The sequence below is a fragment of the Corvus kubaryi genome, unplaced genomic scaffold, assembly GCF_017639235.1.
Source record: "Corvus kubaryi isolate FWS band 111438036 unplaced genomic scaffold, C.kubaryi_AGA036_p1.0 split2-37374, whole genome shotgun sequence".
Classification (NCBI taxonomy): Eukaryota; Metazoa; Chordata; class Aves; order Passeriformes; family Corvidae; genus Corvus; species Corvus kubaryi.
The window spans coordinates 3190641-3213575 of NW_024582082.1; the positions used below are offsets into that span (position 1 = coordinate 3190641).

At 42.1% G+C, this 22935-nt stretch overlaps 1 protein-coding gene across 3 annotated transcripts; it reads right to left on the reverse strand.

The window, feature by feature from the left end:
- Window positions 1-344: 344 nt before the first annotated feature.
- Window positions 345-20485, reverse strand: LOC121658095 (calnexin). Of its 3 annotated transcripts, none has more exons than XM_042014535.1 (15): window positions 20423-20485; window positions 12556-12744; window positions 12018-12091; window positions 11451-11509; window positions 11077-11218; window positions 9683-9764; window positions 8354-8546; window positions 7266-7455; window positions 6408-6521; window positions 5796-5952; window positions 5273-5488; window positions 4735-4854; window positions 4493-4631; window positions 4267-4358; window positions 345-3671 (listed from the first exon to the last, which is right to left on the reverse strand). In XM_042014535.1, exons 2-15 carry the CDS (start codon window positions 12739-12741, stop codon window positions 3618-3620), a joined length of 1818 nt encoding a protein of 605 aa, XP_041870469.1. In that variant the 5' UTR covers window positions 12742-12744; window positions 20423-20485; the 3' UTR covers window positions 345-3617. The 3 variants fall into 3 exon arrangements, with proteins under 3 accessions (XP_041870469.1, XP_041870470.1, XP_041870468.1); XM_042014536.1 differs by lacking the exon at window positions 20423-20485 and adding an exon at window positions 20089-20192; XM_042014534.1 differs by lacking the exon at window positions 20423-20485 and adding an exon at window positions 15547-15570.
- Window positions 20486-22935: the final 2450 nt, after the last annotated feature.

The following is a 22935-nucleotide window of genomic DNA, read 5'->3' on the forward strand; positions in this document are numbered from 1 at the left end:
GGCGAGCTGGAGGCGGTGCTCGGCGCGGTTAAAAGGAACAGGTAGGGAAGGGGCCGGGCGGCCACGACGCAGCCAATCAGAAGAGCGGGGAGGCGGAGCCACGGGTGATTGACAGGGAGGGGCGGGCAGGCGGAGCCCGGCCCGGCCCGGCCCGGCGGGAGTGTCCGCCCCGCGTCCCGGGCACCGCCGGCCCGCTGCAGCCACGGCTCGGCCCTGCACAACCGCTGCGTTCGGGACAAAGCGCGAGCTTACCTGGCAAAAGCCTGGAGGAGAGGCACGGTTCACCTCACCCTCACCCTAATGAAAACTCATCCAGCTTTGCTAATTAGACAAAGAAATCCAAACAGATTTAAGTTTCTTTATTGATTAGTTTTTACTTTTTTTTTTTCAAGTTGCTTCTACAAGTACCTGTTTGAAATGGTCATGAAATCACAGTAGTTGTGTCCAGCAACACTAAAAACAAACAAAAAAAAAACCAAAACAAAAACCCAATCAACCAAAAACACCCTTTACAAACCATGAGGGAAGAGGGGTATTAACCATCAGTTTAGGATGAGCAGAGCAGTCACAAGCCCCACGTACGTAGCCACAGCTGAGTTTGTGAGGAAGGAGTAAGGAAAGAGCAAGACAAAACCATGGACATGTACAAGTAGTCAGCACTTGCAAGAAACGCTCCTCAGGCCCAGGAGTCAATCTTAAAAACAGACACTCATAATGCAGTGGAGAGGTCACAGCCTCCAGCTGTGACAATTCAGTACTGAGCAGCACTAGCGAGGGTAGATCACATCCAGGGACACTGCTGGAAGGGGTTAGTTGGTTAGATGCAACGTGATCTATGAACTGCCCCTACCAAGCATCGGCTCCAGGAGAAAAACTGCTCTCAGCACTTCTGCCTTGTGTTTCAGAGCCCACGGGTTTTGTTTTGATTCAGCCTAACAACCCCCCCCCTCCCCCGCTATTGTCAGACACAGCACGTCAAGCTCAGCATCCTTTTCAAGAGCTGCCACCCTTGGCTGCACAGACATAAAAGGCCCAAATACACCTTCAAGTATCTGTAACAGTTCCAAACCCAGTTCACAGGTTACAGCCAGGTGGAGCTTCACTACTCGAAAAAACACAGCTATGCTTTATGCACTCAGGATAAGCAGGTAGCTTTTTTTTTTCCCTCCAAGACTTTAAAAATAAGAGCAATTTTAAGGTCCAACTGAGGCACCCGAGCCAGAAAGCAGGATAAAAAGTAACTTGAGTTGTCTATCCATTTTGGAAAGTCTTCATTTATTGTAGTGATTATTTAAAGCATACACTATGGTATCAAAAAAAGCCATAACATGCAGACAGGAGACTTTTTCAGGAGATTTAGCAGAAGCAAATGTAGATTTACAATTAGCTTTAATATAATACTATTTAAAAGCTGATAGCAGATCTCAAGTTCACTTTTGATGCTTTGAAAGAACATGTATGCACATGGTTTGTTTGGGAGTTTAAGGCAATTTGCATATTAAGATAAAAAACCATTAGATTAATTAGATTTTTATGTTGTGCTCAAAATGTTAGCTGAATTGAAACCATTTACACATAGATCATCTCAAAGGACTGAGAGTCATAAATAGCAGCTGCTCCTTGATAAAAATACAGTCCTGAGAACAAGCTAATAGCAATGCTTAAGCTATGACATCTTCCATGTCAGAGTATAAGCTATTTTTGCAGAAAGGAGCAGTATTGACCAGGTGTTCAACAGGCAAAGGCATTCTAAACATGCAATAGCTCCCAACAGAAGTCTGAAATTACTTCCAGTATCTTGCTTACAATAGTTTATTTGTACACTGCAGAGAGATCAAGAAATCCTGCTATGCATTTGTGATCACTAATATTTCAAACACAACAACCAAGGGATACAACATAAGGACAGGCAGCAAAAGGTGTTTTACAAAAAAAAAAAAAAAATCCAAACCCTAAACAAGAGTCTTTTAGTAATTGGTTAGATTGTTTGCAAGGTAATTGGAACACTCTTCCCCCCATAACCCCTGGGAATAATTCCACACACTATACCTTATCATATGACCAAACAACACTGGAGTGTTTAAGTTCAGTGCAAGAAGAATAATTTCAGGACATTTAATTTCATTCTAAACAAAGGCAAAAGTTTATCTATATAGACATCCAAATGCCAACATATTTGGTACAGTGTAATGAATTACATCCATCTCACCCTCAGAGGTAATGCTCTTGTAGTGCTCACCTGCATTCCACAAAAAAAAAAGTGTTTGAAACAGTGTAGTATGGTAGACTCAACACTTTAAAAAAAATTTATTCAGCTGGAATTGGAACTTCCTAACATTCACAATATAATTTAGAATGCACTTGTTACATGAAGAGCAGATAAAAGGACTTAAAACAGTTTCACATACCAGTTAAGATACTCCACATGCTCCTTCCCCACCTACAATACTGACATCTTGGTTGTGGGTTTTTTTCCCTAACAAATACTCAGTTCAACTTGTCTACCTGCCTACCTCCCCCATTTCTACAGCAGACATACAGTGACAACAGTGAGGGGATATGGGACACTGTCTTATTCAGTGTTTGGGCCCTACAAAGGAATAGGCCTAGCTGAGAAATCGAGTTTGACAATGAGCTGAACATGAAGTGCTTCAGCAACTGAGGCAAAGCTGCTCTCAGGAAGAGCTGTATCGTCACAGAGAGGAAAACACCAGTGGCTGAACAGAGGGCAAAGGGGGAAGTAGCCTAACCACACCTCCCCAACAACCCTCAGCTTTACAAAAAGAGTTCAAGAACAAACAAAATTGGTTGTCTGCAAGCTCTGCAGGAATAAATGCCACATTAAGATGACCCACTCGAAATCCTAGATTGTTTGTCAACACTTAACAGGGCTTTAGCCATGCACAGTATGCATATATTCTATAGACTGCCTAACCCCTTCCCTTCCACCCCTTCTTCCTCTTTCCCCTCCCCCCAAAAGAATGAAGTTGATTGATTAGAGAGTTTCACTACTGGTTTCCCCATACATCCCCCTAGTTTTCTTTTCTTTTGAGAGCAGGGGGGGTGTCAAATGCATTGACAACTTTTCTTCAAACAATTACCAAATTTCAAGGGGTATAAAGACATTGGTGCATTTAGGAATTTACATATTTGTAAAAAAAACTAGTTATAAAACTGCATTTTTATCACCTAGCACTTTCAAGATTCATTGTTATATTTCACTAATTAATATATTAAATTAAGCCAAGGTTTGAGACTGGAAAAATTCTACCAATCTATTTAAGAACAGAAAAGAATATTTAAAACCAAAAATGAAAAGGTTAGTTATGTTACATTCCAAAATCCACAGCCCATTATATTAAATGCTTTCTTTCTACAGGAAAGATGCTCTTTAAAACAGATGATTGCAAATATTTTACTGCTAGACACTCCATTACATTGGATAGTGTGACTGGAACCTGTGGATGGTGAAATCTTGAGGTTTGTCCAAGTTTCAATGTAAGGTGTCCAAGGTCCTCTCCCAGAACCCCGTTTGAAAGTAACAACAACAACAACAACCGAAAAAAAAAAAAAAAAAAAAAAAAAAGAAATCACAGATCAAGTTCTTATGACTTTTTTCAATCTTTCCTTGGCTTTCTGTTTCTGGGTGATCTATTCACAGTTTCCTCCTCCTGCAAGAAAGCAATTTGTGTAAACATCAACAAAATAAAACCTAAATATACCCTTAAAAACCATTTTGAGAAAATCTATGAAGAATAATCTACTTTCACTTTTACATTAGAATTTAGTTCTTGAAAAGACCTACTGCTGTAAGTACTTTGTGGCAAACAGGCAAATTCCTCATTTTCACAGTGGATGTACACTATCTGTTGGGAGTGCTCAACACTCTGCTGCTGGGAGAATCCTTTAACTTCAAGCAACACTCCACCCGTTTTTAAGTCAGCCATTTTATCAGTGGGGAGCACTTAAGGTCATATCCTGACTGCACTCAAAGCTGAGTAAGCCTTTTGCCTCAAGAAGACACCTTCCAACAGTCCCACTCCTCTCTCAAAGCAGGCTCTACAGCAGTGCCTTTAGCAGGGTGCCCAACTGCTGAAGTCAGCCACAGCAATTCCTATTCTTCAGGGTGACTAAGTTTTCCAAAGTTCTTAACTGGGAGGGGGGTGACATGAGCCAGGTTAACTTTTAACACTGTAGTTAAGGCCTGTTCTACATAGCCTATGAAAGAAAATGCACAAGCTTCCTTCAAAGATCAAGCACTCTTACCTCTGATGCAGGTTTCCTGTCTTCTTCCTCCTCCTCTTCTTCCTCCTCTTGACTAGCACTTCCTAGATCAGCATCACTTTTCTGCTTCTCTTCTAAGGGGGGGGAAAAAAAAAAATTCTCCTTTCTGACTTATCTTCAGTTCACATTGGCTTTATTCTACATCTGCAAATCCAGCTGGTTTATTCTATCAAGGAGAACATTGTTCAAGATTATCTAGTTTACCTACCAAGCTTTTCCTCATTTGTGTCCTCCTCTTCCTCCTCCTCTTCTTTTTCCCCTTTGTCTTTTTCTTCTTCTTTCTCATCATCCATCACATCAGGCTGAGGAGCATCAGTCTTTTTGTATTCTGCAGCACTTGGCTGTTTCTGAAAGGCAATATCAAACCCAGGCAATTATTTGTGACATTCAGGCACATTTTACTGAACCTCCTTTTAAACATGATACTAATTATCAGAGGAAATGCATTACCTTCCCAGAACAGCAGAAAAGGACAACAAGAAACACTGGCAAAGCCACAGTGAGGATGTAGACTACCCAAAGCCAGGGACGTTCTTCAGCAGCTGCCATCATCTGGCCCACAACACCAGGCTGTAAGACCAAAAGAACTGTCAAATTTCATCCCATACAGCAAGTTGTAGCAGCTAAGTTTAAGCTACAGAATTTTCAAACAGGCTTTTTGCAACTTTAAACATTATATTTCAGACCTCAAAAAACCCTCAAGCTAACCTGCACAAGTACTTTTCCCATAGCTTAGAAATTAAGCATTAGGCTAAACAGTCCAAATATCAGAGCAAAAACTCAGAAGAGAGCAGCGAGTACTCTTAGTTACTTATAGCAACCATTAACATACCATCATTATGAATTAAGGCTCAAACCTGGATTACCAAAATCCTCAGCCTTGGCACATACAGATATATATTGACAAAGGCTGTGAGAGAGAACAGTGGAGGTGCTTCCTCTCAGCCAGTTCCACTCAGCAGCACACAATTAAACCCTCCTCTCTCACCTCTGCAGCACCATCAGCTGCCTTTTTCAGTCCCCATCCATCACTTGCCCAATCATCAGCCACAGCTCTTTCAGTACAGATGATAAAGTTGTCAAAAAAGATGTCAGATGTCATGGACCATAACTCAAGTCCCACAGCACTGAAGGGAGTCATCTTGAAAGGTTCCAAGTCTTCAAAAAAATCTGGGTTTGGGATCTTTCTAGGTTTCCATATGCCCTAGAAAAGACAAAAGACTCACTAACTAGAAGACAAATTTTAGTTTTCAGCCCATTATGAATGAAGAGATATAACAATCCATTGCACTCAATTACAACATCTACAGGTGCAACTTACCAGGCTTTGGGAATCACTACAATTAAGTGATGCCTGGTAAGAAAGCACTTTGAATCTGTCCACTTGAAACACAGTACAACCATGACAGCACTTGAATTCTTAATTACATCTGCTTAATCTAAGTAATTTTGCTTTTTGTAAGGGAAATGCTGCATTGGCCACCAGCTTAAGCAACGAAAAAAACACCAACCTGATAGTTCACGTTATCAATCATCGGAGGCTTCCATTTGCCTTTGTAGTTTGGATTGTCAATCATTGGGCGCTGCCAGGTACCACAGCCAGGAGCTGTCTCACATTTAGGATTTGCAATCTGAGGTGCCTCCCATTCACCGTCCATATCTTCATCCCTGAAAAGACAAGCTCAGTTTTGAAGTTCACCCCTGAGTAAGGCTCAGGCAATGTCTGATTTCTGGGAAAAATCAAAATTCCTACCACAAAATGGAGATTCTGAAACTTTATATAGCATAAGTGTGTAGATACATATACTGGAGAAGGAAGGAGGATTTCAAAGACTGTGAAGCACAGATCAACAAAAGCCAGTCCCTGAGCACAGCGTCTCCCACTGTCTTTTCTAAGAAGCTCTACCTCAAGATGAACATCCCTGCCCTGTTTTGCTTACAGTCACAGAAGAGTTGAAAAATGCAAAGGTGAATGCAAGACATGAGTCCTCAGATCACTGCCTTGTACTTTTGAAGAAAAATAGCCTGAACAGCAACTTTGTCAGTAAGCAACAATGAACTGCAAACGTCAGTACCAGAGTCATGAAATATTTGCTGCCATTTGCAACAGGCAGCAAACTTACCAATCTTCAGGTTTCTCAGCATCAGGGTCTGCTACATATTCTGGCTCATCATCCAGCCAGCCCTCTGGTTTCACAGCGTTTTCATCTGCAATCTTTGCAGGAGCATCCTCATCCCTTGAGAGCAGAGCATTATGTGTTAACATACAAAACACGTAAGAGTTCTTAAGCCCAAGGCATGATTCTACAGACTCTGAACAAGCCCACTGCTCTAGACAGCCAGCCACCTTCCCTTCTGTCAGGGTCACCCCATGATTTCAGAAAGGGATTGCCTTGCAATCCCTTACCTACACATGTGCCTCACGGCATATCAAGGTGCCAACTGCAAAGTACTACTACTACTAATTTTTTTAAAAACCAGCCTAAAAATGGCATATTACAGCAAATGCCATTCTTAGCAACAGCTGCAAAAACACATTTGTGCTTGATATTGAGTCTATCACTTACAAAGCACAGGTACAAAGCCAGAAAGCCAGGATCAGTTTCTGATTTAGGAAGTCAGGTTTTTCAGTTACCTTATCTATACATTGCACAAACAAGTACAAAGATCCTTCAGTTATACCTTCTGCAGCTCATCTTTTGATCTCATCAAGGATGAAAGCAACAGGTAGCATAGGAATTTCACTAAAATCTTTGTCTGTGGCCAACACAGGAACAGGAGCACTAAACAGAAATTCCCAGAGCAGGTGGAACCTGTCTGCCTCTGCCTATTGAAGTGCTGTTAAGATGCCTAAACTGACAGTGTACTGATTACAAGGGTGAGACTCAAAACCTTCCATAAGTCACATGAGAAAGACATTTTGATCAGCACCAAATCATCAGGCTAAGGCCTCCCCAAATTCCACCCTTCCAACACCTTACCAGTCATCTGGTTTAACAGCATCTGGGTCTGGGATTTTTGGTCTCTCATCCCAGTCCTCAGGCTTCTGGTCATTTGGGTCCTCAATCTCTCGGGGTGGATTCACAGGAGGAGACATATCATTTAGCAAATTCCCACTGTTGACAACTGTTTGATCGACCAGTATCTCAAAACTATTGTCAGGATTCAAGACTGTAAGGAAAGAAGTTGAAGTAGTCATTGCATGTACGATACAAAGCATGAGTCATAAGGCATCACTCATCTGCACTGTACAACCCAAGCTACCACCTACCCATCGACTGCTATAAAGAACTGTTAAGAACCTTTCTCCTTATGCCAAAATACAACTAGTGATGATGTACCACATCTCACCCTGTGAGAAAGCAGACTCCTGGCAGAAGTCCTACTTTAAATGTTAAAAGCACAGAGGTTTGTAGAGTGATTTAGCAGTTACCACAACAAGTTGACCTTGGCACAGTAAGAATTGCTTTACTAGTAAGAATGTATATGTTCATATTCTACTCGAGACTGAGACTTCCTACTACTGACAGGATTTTAATCTCACTTCTTTATCTACTGCTGTCTCTGTAGCAGGAAAAGCTAGAGATAGTCCTAAAAGTACTTCCTGAAAGATTTTGATCATAGCCAATATACCAAACACTATTTCAAGAACTCCTGAGTTTGTCTGATACATGAAAGCAGAAAAAAACCCAAACAAAACCAAAACAAACCATGATGCCTCTACATCTAAAGCTAGTGTTACTCAGAGGCAGCATTCAGGCAGCTTATAAATGCTGATTATTATTTCAAATATACTTAGTTCAAGTTACTTACAACTGCCCTGAAATTCAGTTCTCCTTTAAGTATTAAGTTCAAGTTGCATGACCTTTCTTACATGAATCAAGACTTTCTGGAAGGATGAAATAAGCCTTTGTATAGACAATCAGTTTTTGCATTTGAAGCTTTCAAGTGGTTTTTAGTTGTATGGTGCATTGGCGCAAGTATTCATCTGTTCATCTGGCTCACTTTATGAGCTTTTGGTGCAGGAAATGTAGTAGTTATTAACACTCATAGTTAGCAGTCACCATACCTAGAGTATAAAGATGAGTCTTCTTATCAGTAAAATAAGTCTTCAGATCTGCATCTGGACGCTTCGCGTGCTTCTCCTCGTATTTGCCAGTCTTTGGGTTTTTGTGCCGGAAGATGAAGTGCAATTTATAGTCCTCTCCACATTTGTCAGGGCCAAACATTATTGTATATGGAGTTTTGTCATGGAACTGATCCTTTTAAAACAATGCAATACTTTAAAAATACAACTTAAGTCACTGTCTGTCATAAGAATTCCCAATTCATTAGACATTATTCTGCGACTTGGATATCAAGCCTATGAAGTCCCCACACTAAAGCTTATATTCCTCATATAAGCCTCCAGAAAAAAATAATGTGCTGAGAATTATCCCAGCTATTTCATTTTGCACCTTTGGGCTCTATTTTCCACATGGAAAACATCAGCTATTCAAGTGTTATCCAAAAGATTAGTGTAAGTGATTCCCACAATGTTTAAGTATAGCTCTACATTACAATAAAGTATTTTAAAAGCTATCAATTAGACGTATCAGTTACTGGCAATAAAGAAAGACTAGCAAGGCCACTGAGTTTCTTTCACACAAGTGATAAGCAGCACTAAAAGTGAGGCCAAGTTGCATTTAGTCTACACTTGTGAACTGGGGCACTGCCTCAATCTAACTGGATATAATCACCATTGAACTCTTCAAGTCTATTTGTTCTTGCTAATGTTATCTGAAAATTCAATGCATATATGAAACGGATTAGGCAGCCAAGTTGTGTTCTTGGATGTTCATGGTTGTTTTGGAGTTTTTTAATAGTTTGGAAATTGTATTAATAATACAACTCCAATGAGACTGCAGAAGGAAAGAAGGATGGATAACAAGTCATAAAAGGTACATCCTATAAAGTCTAGGAAAATGGTTAAAGAAAACCCACATGCTACAAGAGCCTACACAAGGTTATTCAGCAGTTCAGCTTTGTCCGAGCAAGCTAAACCACTTCAATGCAACGAATGAGAGGACAAAAAGCAGTTCTTAGGCCTTAGGAGCTGGCTACTTCCTAAGCACCTCCTGTTTGGTTCTAGAACCCAGGAAAATCTGAAGTACTGCAGAGTTTGGCAAAGGTGCACAACTGCTCAGCTATTAGGGAACTTCAGAGTTTCCACTCAAGGGGCTGTCACGTTTCAGTACTTAACCTCTCCAACTGAAAGCACTGGGAAAATGCTGAGTGCAAAGCACTTGGGCAATCAGGCCCCACTGCCTTCACTAAAAGGGTTTGTTCAGGAAGAAGCAAAGTGAAAAAATTTCAAGTTCTTTCACAGCTAATACTCAAAACTAGTAGCATTACTCACCAGGTTCAACTCAGGGGTTTTTGAAAGCAATTTCACATAGGCCCCACCACACTCTATTCCATTTTGGAAGTTTACTTCATACCTAATTTTAGTTTTGAATAGAAAAAGGGAGAACATATGTTATCATGAGGAAAAATTATTTATGTAATACACAATTACAATTTTTTCAGTACAAATTAACAGTAACACTGTTTTGTTGTTGTTTGCTTTGAATCACTTACCCAGTGAATATTAAAGATACAGACATACAGATATATAAAGATATAAAGACTAAGAAAATATTCACAAGAGGCTGAGAAACAGTTAAAAAATTGAAGATTTAGAAGACTTATCTTGACAGAAAAGATTAAAGAAATTGAGTGCTGGCCTAGAAGATAATGACCTACAAGTAGAGAGAAGGAAGAAAAAGCTTTCCAGTATGTAACACTTCAAGAGGGATCGAGGCAAACCAATTTTTTTCCCCACAACTACTATGGTAGACAGACAACTCAATGTGCGAGACTACCAAAGCAAAAACAATTGGATTCTAGGAAAAGCCCCTTCAGGGTTATATGCATACAACATTATATTTAGGGATGCCAAGGAGCCTGAAAAAGGCATAACATCTCTGTCAGGAATAAGCTAAGTATGCTTGATCTTCTCACAATGCCAGCAGCTGGAGTGGATAACCACTGGGCTTTATTTTTAGCCTTGTATTTTGAGCCAAAACTAAACAGTGCAAAGCAAAGTGACCAATTCATTATCTTGTGCCAACATGAATTAGTTTACTCTTTGTTTAAAATTGATAACATTGCTAATAATGCACAATTCAACTCTTCTCACTGAATTACGTTTTTCCCCGACTTGCTTCTCTAACACACATGCAAGTAGATTCTTCTACAACAGTCATGACCAGAGCTATGTAAGGTGCTAATCTTCCATGGCAAATGAACTAAGACACAGGAAGGAGGAAACAAATGCATCTTTATCCCTCTGTCCACTTCCCCTCAGAAACAAGGGGCAGTTTACTGCATAAGAAAGTGCACTGACCTATTTACAGACCAGCTTTCATTCAAAAGGACAAGGACTTCCACAATTAGCTGTACAAAAGTCAGTTGCCTGACCTTGTTACTACAATTAAATCAAGTGCACTGAAGCCAAAAGACAGGTTACCAAGTCTAGTTTGCAGAGACTTCTTCCTTTTTCAGGCTTCAGAAGGACCCATGGTGTTACTAACGCCTCACTTTGGGAATCTGGGTTACTATTTTACTCTCGCTCAAAACAGTGTAATAATATGTTACAGCAACTTGTGTCATCTAGACCCCCAGTCAACAAAAGCTCAGTTATGGAATTAACCTCAGCCTGCTATCATGTCACCCTGGAAACAACAGAACACTAAATTATTATTTACTTACTGTATAATAAGGGGTTTGGTATCAAACACAAATGGCTTGGAAAGTTTGGATGAAATTGCATGATGCTTGGCTCGGGTTACCATTACAAGCCCTTTGTCTCCTGGAAGCTTAGTTTCCTTCATGTCTTGGACTTCCCATTTACCTGGGGAAGAAATTGACCAAATGCTAATTTATTTTAAGATCTCCAAGTGGCTATTTTGTTTAAATCAGAACTATGTTTTATATTGTTAGCCAGCTATATAAACACCCCCCCCCCCCCATTTTCTTCAGTGAATATAATTTTAGCTGAGAAAGAGAAAAGTCTCGCACCTCTTTTTTATATATGACAAACAACATCAGAAACATTTATCATCCAAAACCCGGGTTTGACTCACCATCATATTTGGCAATCTCATCATCTGTATCATCCTTCTTGGCTCTGGAAAGGATCCATCTAGAAGACAGATATCCAGTGGTTGGAAAACCATACATTCTCCACACACACACACACTAAAAACCCTGCCCTTAAGATAAGGCAGCCCTTGCTGTCTCAGGACTACACCCCAGTATCTTGATCCCCGGAGGAGTTCTATTCCCAAGCCTGCAAACTTTTCTGTGTTTGCCACTTCCCACCCCCAGGTAGGACCATGGCCCCATGAGCAAGTGCCTCGCTCCCGTAAAAAAACAGGAGCAGCACCTTACCATCCTCACAACACCTGAGGAAAGTAAAAAAGCCACATGTAATGGCCTCACCTCCCCTTTATTACGAGAACTTAAGGAAATACTGATTTAACTCAGCATTTGAACAGCTAGCCTCAAGAAGTCATTACTGTAATCCCAACTGAACAGGGGCCCTTTGATTCAGTTTTGAATAACATGGGCTCTGCAGAGAGGGTTTCTCTGCCTTTCACCAAGATTTTACATGATTTGCTGTACTGAATCATCCTTCAGATTATACTCACCCATCCAGAGTTCCTTTATCAAAAGATTCTGCAAAATATACTTCACCAGTTGGGACGGGGGGCCTGTAAGTAACCTATCGGAAAAGAGGGGCATTTATGCACCTTTCAAGACACATTCTCTATTCCACAGAAATACAAGCATGTAAAGCTCACACTCCCTCCTACACTTGAGTACAGCTCACCTGGACATTCTTGAAGCATAAATACAGAAATTACATAAATATTGCTGCTTGTGCCAAGCTGTTGTGCTCTTGTCTGCAACTAAAACTCAAGTATATATCTAGCTGGAAATACTAGCATTAACTCTTTATACTCACATCACAGATTTCAAGGTTAGATCTGTCTTGTGGAAGAACATGGGGGACACGAGAGCAGGAACAAAGCAGCCAACCTTAATTCCAAGCCCTACTCCCAGATAACATCTTTAATAACATTACAACATATTAAAGGTTAAGAAAGTAAAGACAACTTTGATCAGACCCACATTAACTGAAACACAAGCAGTAATTCAACTGTTAAAAGAAGTTCTATGCCAAACCTTTGGAGCTGGAGGAGGACTGCTTGTTTCAGACTTGGACTCTTCTACCTCCTCAATACCATCATCCAAGTCATCCTCAATATCAACTACATCATCAGCATCACTGTCTTCATCCATATCATGTGCTTGGGCAGCAAGGATCCCAAGGGCTAGCAGGGTCACACACAGTAGCCATTTCAGCTCCATGTTCTGAATAAATAAGACAAGGCAAAGAGGTCAAGCCAGCACTGCAAGCAGAGCAACGCGTTGCTTCTTGGTACAAATCCGACCATCCAAGGCAACAGCTGAAGTGCAAACTTATCTCTCCAACTCTGTTATTTACTGCATCTGTCTGAGACAGCTCTAAAAGCTGGAGAGGAACACAACATAAAGCTAAGTATTTAATACCAAACAGATGTTAATTAAGTGGAGAACCACATATGCACATTCTGCAGATCATGCTGCAGAAGTGTCATAATTTTGCTCTTACACTGCCACAGCCCACAAGCAGGACAGCAGACACATACATGACACCACAACATACATGGCTATAAAAGCCTAAAAAGAAAATCTATTTTGTGCTTATGAAAGACTTTAAATACACTATGCAGGAACTCAAGCTTCCATTCAGTCCAGAAATTGAAATACAATTTCCTAGTTTTTTCAAGCAGAGAGCAACCTGTGGAATAATCAGTCCTCGTCTGCTGTTCAATATACTTTTTGTCCTTCCAAATGCAGAACTCTGGTGTTTTCAATCATCAAACTCCTTCCCCAGGTTTTACTGTAGAATTACTGCCAACAGTCATTGATACTACTGCCAGACACCTATAAGCAGTTGAAGCTCCTAGAAATTGCCACTTGATTCAATTCCCTTCTTTCAATCTCTAATTTAACAAGATGACCAAAGAGAGTAGCTGTTAACTGAAGCCTTACAGAATTAAAATATCACACTTAAATTAATTCATAATGTGCTCAGCACCTTGTCACACCTAAAATATGATAGACATTGGCAAGCCACAGCTTAAAATACACCTTGTAAGTAAAATGGGTTTTAATTTGACTTTCCACCTAGAAAAACAATATCACTGCATCTTTATGTTGATACAGAAGGCAACACTCCTAGAACACTGCTCAGTTTTATCTGTCCAAAAACCTCACAACAACCTGCGCCTTGCTTACCTTTTCTCCTTTGAATCCCACTCCAAATTTTCCTTCCAAAACCAGAGTTATAACTGAGACTAAATTTTTTTGAAAACAAGTATAAAATAAAGCACCCCCTCCTCCTTCCCTTACACCTACCTCCCGCTGTAGCCTTGCAGGCGTTCAAACATAACTCAAGCAGAATTAACAGTGCCTGTAGGGGCTTAAGATCATGATAGGAAACAAACTTTCAACTTTCCAAAGCATGTTTAGGCAACTAAAAGAGTTTACATTCTCAAAGGCTTATCAGCACTAGCCAATATTCCAAAACTATGCTGCACACCAGACCTACCATTCTTAGATTATTCTTTAACTTACCTCTAATGACAGAGAGGATGTTTTATAACTACAACAAAATTGTATTTTAAAGACTTGAGCTGAGGTCATGTCCAGTTTGTCACTACAGCAACATGCAATTGCAGCCAGTTTTCCAACAACAGTGATGGCCTTGAGGATTATTGTCCAAATCCATATGCACAGATCTTCCCCCCTCAGTTCAGGCAACTGCACTCAAACACCTCTGAGCCAAAAGGACAATCATTCCAGAAGGAATAGCTGACAAAAACTTTCAAGGGCTGTTATATATGAGCACAGCTTGTTTGCTTAATGCACAGTGTACAGCCAAAACTGAAAACAGTTTCAGACCTCTCAACAGCTCATAGCTCTTAATATTAGTGTGAGAGCCACAACACAAAACCAAGGACTGAAAACAGTCAGACATCAGTACCCTTGGAGCTGCAAATTCTTCTTGCACAGATAATGTGTTCTTTGAATAAACTCATACACACCAGCATGAAAGCAATACAGAAATGAGAGCCTGAAACTTCATCTGAAAAAGTGATCTTTAGATCTTTGGATGTGCCCTGTGTGACTGAAGCAACCATGGATGAGATGGTACAAAAACACCTTTCCACAGAAAGGGTTTCACTTCGTCTTACCTTACCAATAGGGCCCCACTAAATATTTTTTAAATAGAGCTAAATTCAGTAAGATTATACAGTTTTATAACTGCTTTCAAATTATACTATGAAGATAGAATGAGCATGTCATGATTTGGAAAGTGATACAACAAAGTTAATCTTAAAAGTATAGCAAGATTAAAAATGAGCCAATTCTCTCCTCTCCTAAGAGGAAGGAGGAGTTTCTGCACCCTTCCTCCCAACCTTGTGGAAAGGGTATTAATGGTTTAGCATGCAAGTAATCCTTTAAGTAATCTCACCAGTAGCCAACCAGCATGAAAGTTTTGGTGAAAGAATTAAATCATTCCCCACAACTTTCCTGCCAGTACTGACTCCATATGCAATAAATTACCTACTTCACAATCCCACCTCAACTACAACCCTTTGGAAATACTTGTCAGCAGCAAATGGACCTTGGTAAATGCTCACACCCAAGTGGCAAAGGTGCATGGCCTCAGAAATTCTTCTGTCAAAGCATCTCAGTGAAACTGGACAATTCTGCCAGGGACCACACAGCAGGGGCAGAAGTTTGCTGCTGCACGTCCGTGCTCCTGACACAGCCACAGGTATCTACACTGCAGGTCTACACTTACTGTTTAATGCTCTGTCTGAATTTGAGGCCTCGCTGAACCTCATTTCAAGGGAAAAGTATTTTCTGGTCAAGTTTCACCTCCCAAAAAAAAAAGCAAGCTAAAAAAGTCTGAAGAGAAGCTAATCCAGTTTCATATCCTTACTTCTTTACAGTCATTAGCAAGCAGTTGTCACAAGTTTATATCCCTGCAGAAAGCTGCTTAGAACACTTCCTACATATTAAATCAGCCTCAAATTCAACATAAGCTACCATTTCATATACCTTGAGTACAGGCTGGTAGCTTCTTCTGCAACTGCCAGTTATCATGCCAATCTCCTTATTCTGTTTAACCTGAAACAATATAAAAAGCTGACTAAATTATAGAAAAAAAGGCACTATGTTCTCAGAAGAGCAATTTAAGTGAAGCACACATTTTTGATATTTAAAAAGCTACTTCTATCCATAATGGATGTACAGCTACAGGAGAAAATTTCAAATTCACTTTACTCAATCCTTAGGGACACAACATAAACACAATTATGCCCTAGTAAATTAGGTTATTCCTAAACAGAAGAGGAGGGGAGGGGGAGAGAGATGCAGCTCAGGTTTTATACAGAACAGGCGTAAATCAATTTTTCAGTGGAACTTTAAGTTGCTGGCAACTACAGGTGTTCAATTAGTCACCTAAAACGTAGTCTAACCCTCAGACACACACACCTACTCTATTATGATCAGACTTCTCCCTTATAGAAGTGTCCAATTTCCAAGCAATTACCATCCTTAGCCATTTTTTACTTTGCCTGCACCTCCCTTCTTCACGTTTATCTGTACAGTATTTCTGAAGGCTGGTGTATTTCTGATCATGCAATTGCTGAAAGCCATTAACAAAGGAACACTTTCATAATAGGTGAGAGCTTCTGACATCTCCATTCTACTTCAGTGCAACCATCACTTTCACCATAACAACGTTTCAAGTCAGAGATAACAACTACTTGTACTTTTTTTTTTACTAAGGACTTCAGTCACTTACAGACATTAGCACACCACTCAGATCCGAGGGACAACTACTGTAATCCCAAAGTACTAACAAGGAAGAGAGTTTGAGACTGTCAGTGCTACAGATTACTTGTTCTCTCTCTGCACATATCCATGGCCGGCTTCTATCCCAGAAAACTTCAGAGCTGACATTTAAGCACTGTTCACCTGATCGTCCAAAGGCTGAAACATTTTACCCCAGAATTTATAAGATCTATAGCAGAGTGCTGGAAGCAGTGTCCTGGAACAGCTGCACCACAGACTTTACTTTTTCACAAAGTAAAATCAAAACCAAATTGGAGTGAGATTCAGAAACAGAATCAGCTTCTTGCCCCAAAAGCAGCACTCCTAACATGTAGGGTTAAGTGATTACTACCTTTGGAGTTCAAGGCTTTCAAGAAAGTCATGCATCTTCAAAGATTAAGTTTTATTTAGAATTCCCCTTTCTCTGGCGATAAAGGAGAAAGTTCTTCTTTACTATTGGCACAACACTGGAAACACTCATACAGCAGACAATTGTCACTATTCTCCCTAACATACATGTCCCCTACAAGAGAGCGAAACTGCCCGTAGAAAGGATCTTCAAGTCCTTTGCTATCATTCTTCCAGAACATACTGTTTAGTAACTTCCCTGTCAGGTCAAACAGAGCCTGCAAAACCAGTTTAATCATCTCCTTGGTTACTAATCTATTTCAGTGGTTCATCAAGCCAGTTCTTAATACAGCATTATTTCAGAATATATATTTGAATGGCTACTGGCTATCTAGTTTATTACTTACCTTTTTTAAAAAATAATTAACAGTCAGACTAAATAGACCTTATAAAAATAAGTCACTTACTATGAACTACACCTAGGCAATTTAACTGGATGAGCATCAATGGTTTCTATTTCAGCAGTACCCGAAGTCTCAGCTGAGTGACTCAAGCAAAGGAAGAGCAAAACCCACTAGCAAAGTCCTGTGTTCCAAACACTGGGCTTCAGTGTGGTATTTACAGCAGAAGCACACCAGTGAAAACAAGCACAACGCAGTCTCATTCAAGGCAAGAATTAGGGAAGAAAAATTTAAAGTCAAATGTAAAGACGATTCATCACAACACAAAAAAAAATTGCAAGGAGACAAGAACAGAAAGGCTGAGACACAGATATCCATCTTCCCTCTCAAATGAGAGTTCTGTGGGTTTTGAGCAAAGGCTTGGTTACCCTACTTGGTAGTGTACTAATTTCTTAAAGTCAGAATTACTGAAGAGCAGAGGAAATCTCTTCTACACCTCACAATCCCTCTGCCTTCCACATCCTGCCTCCTCTGCGGTGCCAGGGTAACTGTTTACACAGCCTCATGATGAACCAGCCGCTGGTTTAAGAAGGCTCGAAGTCCTCCTGCCATGTTATTTTAACCCTGAATCAATATCCCAGGCCAATCCAGCAGCAAAAGCAGAAAGAGTTGTAGCAGTATCAGTGAAAGTAAGTAGCCAAGGATAGAGGAAATAAAGCTGATGGCAGCAGTGTCATCTTAATGCCACAGTTTCAAGTGCAGGCCTGTCACCTGCACCTGCCTGACCTGTCTTTAGGCAGACTTGGGGGATGGACACCATGGTGAAGCTGAACATTGTGTGGCCAAATACTGTAATTTCAACAACCAGTACAGTGCCTCAGCACCCCTCTAAAGGGGATAGAATAAAATTATGTTCATGTATATACAACAACTCATATAATGCAGACAAACACTTTTTCCCCTGAAATACTGTTTTACAGTTAGACAACTTCCAGCATTGCTAAGATTCTGCCTTTAACATCATAACTAAATCAATAGCAGACAAGGCTAAAGAAAACCACCTTACTAACAAGAGAAAAGGCAATAACTCTCCATGGTTTGCCCTCCTACCCCCTTTTATTTTTTTCTTAAGTAAGGGGTGGCTAAGATACACTGCTACATGAGAAAGAAGTCTCCTGGAAAGGATTAGCCAAACCTCTCCTGGAGAGCCCCACAAAAAAAGCTGCCTCCTGTTTGGGTTGTAGAGAGCACAAACCAGGCAAGGGATTAGGTGTGAAAAGGGACAGCAACAAAGCTTGCTTTTAATAGGCATTTCAAATATGCCAGTTTCTAAAAATAATGTACAACAGTGCAGATACAGTACAGGAGCAAACAGCAGATACAGTTTGTCAGCACAGATATCCTTCCTGCAGAACTGGAAGTCCTTGGAGGGCAAAGACAGAACTGTAGTTTTTTTAGATCATAAAACAGATAGGCTGCTAGGAAAATTATATTAGGTGGGGGCACATCTGGAGGCACCCCAAGATCTTTCAGACCATCACACCTAGAAATTGACTGAAGTTTGCCCTGCTACAGAACTGATTCCAGCAAGAACAGGCTGCTACCACGTTTACTACCAGAGGCAGAAAACCAAAGGCCTGAAAAGGAAGTAAAAGGCAGGGCTAAGTACAAGTCTCAGTGTATTCTCTGTAAAAGATTTATTCACTTGCTCAGGGGAAAGTACTGCAGCACACCAAATGAGAGGGTAATCTGATGGAAGTTGCAAACTTTCTTACTATTTTACATTAGATTCCCTTCCTAGGATGGCAGTTGATCCCAAGCAGCAGTTTACACATTATACACAGCTTGTGATGTTGCCTGTAAATTGTATGAGTATCTTCTTCATAACGTTGTTTTTTTTAAAACATTAAAATTTAATACGAAGTTTTACTCAAAGCTTTTCCTAATTTTATTAAGTATTTTGCATAAGCCCATCAAATACAGCTAAATTAACAATAAGGTGGTCTTTGAAGTCAGGTACCTCAGCATGAACCTAGAGCAATATATATATATATATATCTCAACCTAAATTTTACCATTATTTTATCTGCATTAGCTCATACATTATTATAGTTCTGCTGTCTCTTTCTGGTATTTTAGCAACAACCAAGACCACAATGTGCAAAACTGTCCCATAAAACCCATGTGTTAAGTATGCTTACTTGGCGACGTTAAGTAAACACACTGCATTTAGAAATACATTACATGCCTAGAGACCAGTTTTCAGACATCTAACATACTCTAAATAAGTTCCAGAAAGAGTTTTCCACAGTGATCTGCAGAGGCTCTGCAGCATTAATTATGTTAGTACTCATCATACTGATGTCTGGACCTTTACCATTACTACATGTCTTTTTCCCTTCACAACCAAATCACCTGCAGCATTTCTCTTTCTGCAGCCTAGAAAGTTCTGAACCACAGACCTGCATGTGTAAGTTCACTCTTCAGAATCAGTATAGGTAAGAAAGCAGTGTGCTGTACGTGCTTTAATTCAAAGGTGTGGGGTTTTTTTCTTTTGAAAGCACACAATACAATCCTCAGCCAGAAATGAGAACCGAGATGTCACTTATACACAATTTTATAGACACTCAACGCGAACAATATTTGGGGGACAAAAATCAAAGCATGCATTTCAATTCCCTCAAATTCTCAGATCTTCCTGCTGCAGATTCCTCGCCCGCACTTCACCTGTTGGGCCCCCAGCTCCACGCCCTGAGCTCCCCCTTTCCAGAGGCTTCTCCTTCCCCTCGCACAGCCCCAACCAGGCCCACGCCACGCTCAGCACGCCCCTCCTGTTCTCCCTTTGCGGGGCTTCATGAGGAACACGTTCAACATTATTTCCGACACTAGAACACGTAGCCAGATAAAACCTAAACCACGCGCTGTCCACATCTACCTCCGACCCTCGCCTCCCTCCCGGTTCCACCCCGCGGCCCTGGCACCGGCCGCTGCCCAGAGCGGCGCTCCCAGAACTTACCAGAAGAGCCGCCGCTCCCCCCAGGCCGCTCCGAGCGAGTGCCGAGCGGGAGCCGGCACCGCCGCCGCAGCCCCGCGCCCGCCCCCGGCCGCAGGGGCCTCCCCAGGCCGCCCCTCTCGCCCTGACTCCCGGGGGTCCCCGCCTCCTCCCACCCCCGGGATGGGGCCGGGACCATGCACGGGCCGCCCACCCCCCAGGGCCCAGCAGCGCCCCGCCGCACACCCTCCGACAGGCCCGGCTCCCCCCCCGCCTCACGCCGCGGGCGGGTCCGTTCCCCGCCCCGATGTTCCGAAGCCGCAGCGGACGGAGGGGACGGACGGACGGACAAACTCACCCTCCACCGCCCCGGCCGCCGCCGCCGGGCTCCCCTCACCTCCGTCACGTGCCCGCGCGCCCGCCGCCACCCGCCTATCTGCCGCGCGCCAGCCCCACCCCCTCCTCACGGCGCTCAGCCTCTCCCATTGGCGGACGGCGCGGCCGCCCGCCCTCCCAGCCTCCGATCCTGCATTTTGACTGGCTAAGGTCGCCGCCGCTCAACAGCCGGCCCGCCTCTAAACACGCCCTCAACGGCGCTGCCCTTCGTGGAGCGCTGTCATTGGTTGGCAGGGTTGCAGGAAGTGCCGGCTGATTGGGTGCCGCGAGGAGGCCGTTGGGACGTGGGCGGGGTCCCAACGGGTCTCGGTCCTGGGGCTCTGCGGCGGCTGACAGGGTGTTGCGGGCGGTAGGGGGCGGTAAGGGGCGGTGGGGGCGGGGCCACCGCCGCCTCACGGCCTCCCCGAGGCCCCCCCCGTCCCCTCACGTCCCTCACCCTCTGCCTCAAAAATACCGTTGTATTAAAAAGGCATCTTTATGTCTTCTCGTTCCTTAGAAAAGGTGTTCAGGTTTTCTTGCCTCTTCAGAAAATTTAGTGTATCCGGTGGTTTTCTTCCTCAATTACAAGCCGTGGGTTTAATAAAATAGTGAACAGTGACACGCACTCCAGTGTGTTCGGAACATGGCAGTTCTGCTCAGCAGCTGCTTGCCCAAAGGCCTTGTGCAATTCTGGAACCTTTAAGCCGTTCTGTATTTTGAAAATGAAAGTAATGTAGTTCTTTAGAGGTGAAATACCATGTAGATGTTGAATGTTTGTACATCGAATCAGTACAGAAACACAGGAAAATGCAGAAATAAGTGTCCCTGGTGTGCCGATGGGACAGACGGGCCAAGGAGGTGCCAGGTTTAATGGGACCATATGAACGTGGTCAAGATTAAACTTGAGGAGTCTCCATGTCCTGCCACGCACACAGCCATGTGGGAGGGCAGGGAACACGGCCCCACGGCCTGAGGAAAACAGGCTCCTGGTACCCTGGAAATTACAGCACCTTTGAGTTGTCTCTGAGCTGCACCAGCTGAGAACAGTTCAATGGAAAAAGCTGTGTCTGAATCACCCAGTTCAAAACGAGCTTCTGTGGGGTCTGTGGGCTGCAGCCTGTTCCAGGAGATAGGAGGTATTCTGCAGGAATAACAAATCCAGTATTACTAGGAGGGGCAGGAAAAAGAAAGAAATGGGTGGTGTTTTTTTCCTCTGTAAACATAAATCTGTTCTGAGTTGATGCAATGAGTCAGCAGTATAAGTTTCCCCACAGAGAAAATTCCACCGTGTTAGGACAAAACAAGCAGGGCCCCAGCATTCAGAAATAAGGCTCAGCATAAATGAAATCAGCAAATCCCTGCTTGCACTGAAGTTTGGAATCAAACACATTTTTCCGGAAAGACACCAAGCTGGCTCCTAAACTGCTCTGTTGAGCTATACCCAGACTGAGCAGAAGATGCAGACAGGTAGGGAAACAGTCACAAACAACAGGCAGTGCAAGAGATACCAAGTGCTTAAAGAAGAACCTAAAAACACCATGCAAAAATACTTTAAAGGGTAACAAAGCGGTATATTTTAGCAAGCACCCTCCTCAATCTAGGTAAACCCATTTTTCCACCAAGTGTCTTTCAAGCCTTTCTTTTGAAACAGGTTATTAACTCCAACACCACTGCAGGACAACATAATACTCCCACTGAAATCACAGAAGCACCAGGAAGTCAAATATACACACATGCCTGTCACGCGTGCTTCCCCTTTCTCTCCCACCCTTTCCCCAAAAAGAAAACATTCCTTCCTTTTACAACCTGCTGAATCATGGCACAGGCAGGCAGCCCTGGAGCTGGCTCCTGCCTATGCTGCTTTGTCATCCACGAGAACAGAGCAATGTAAGTTAAAAAAAAAAAAAAAAGAATCTGCTAAAAGCATATCCTATGCAGGGATTTTCGAGATGTTTGAACTTAGATAAAAGGAATACAGAATGAACACAAGAGAGTGATAATCCAGAAGGAGAACAAAATGGATGAGTAAAGGAAACAGAAGAAACATGCATAGAGATTTAACTGCTTTGGCAGCTGAGAAGGTGGTATTTTTAGACTCTGGAGTGCCAGGGCAGAGAAGACGAGAGAAAGAGATTGGCAGATACCACATGGCAAACATGACATTGTCAAGGAAAAACATTTTTGTGTGTTCAGGCTTTATTGCAGCAGATTTGCTTTGTCCCACTGACAAACAGTTGGGAAAGTGTGTTGTTCTCTGACTTTGGCAGTACAGTTGGAAAGGCAGAAATCAACGAGTGTGGTGAGACTGGCAGAGCCTGAATATGCACACCTCAGAGGTGAGAGGCAATGCTCAGTCTATAAATGCACTAGAACTTTAAATAATTCCATTTTGGGGAATGTTTCTTGTCCTGAGTGTTATCAGACAGAGAAACCTCATGTGCTTTCCACTGGTACTTTAATTCCCTCTAACTCAGTCTCTGAAGAGTTTCTCCTTCC

Bases quoted from the DNA above. Each gene is read 5' to 3' on its own strand.
- LOC121658095 (XM_042014535.1), bottom strand. From the start codon at position 12,741: ATGGAGCTGAAATGGCTACTGTGTGTGACCCTGCTAGCCCTTGGGATC. The intron at 11,219-11,450 runs GTGAGTCAAACC...TTTCTTCCCCAG, and splicing joins TGAGATTGCCAAATATGATG to GTAAATGGGAAGTCCAAGAC. The intron at 9,765-11,076 runs GTAAGTAAATAA...AACTAAAATTAG, and splicing joins ACCAAACCCCTTATTATACA to GTATGAAGTAAACTTCCAAA.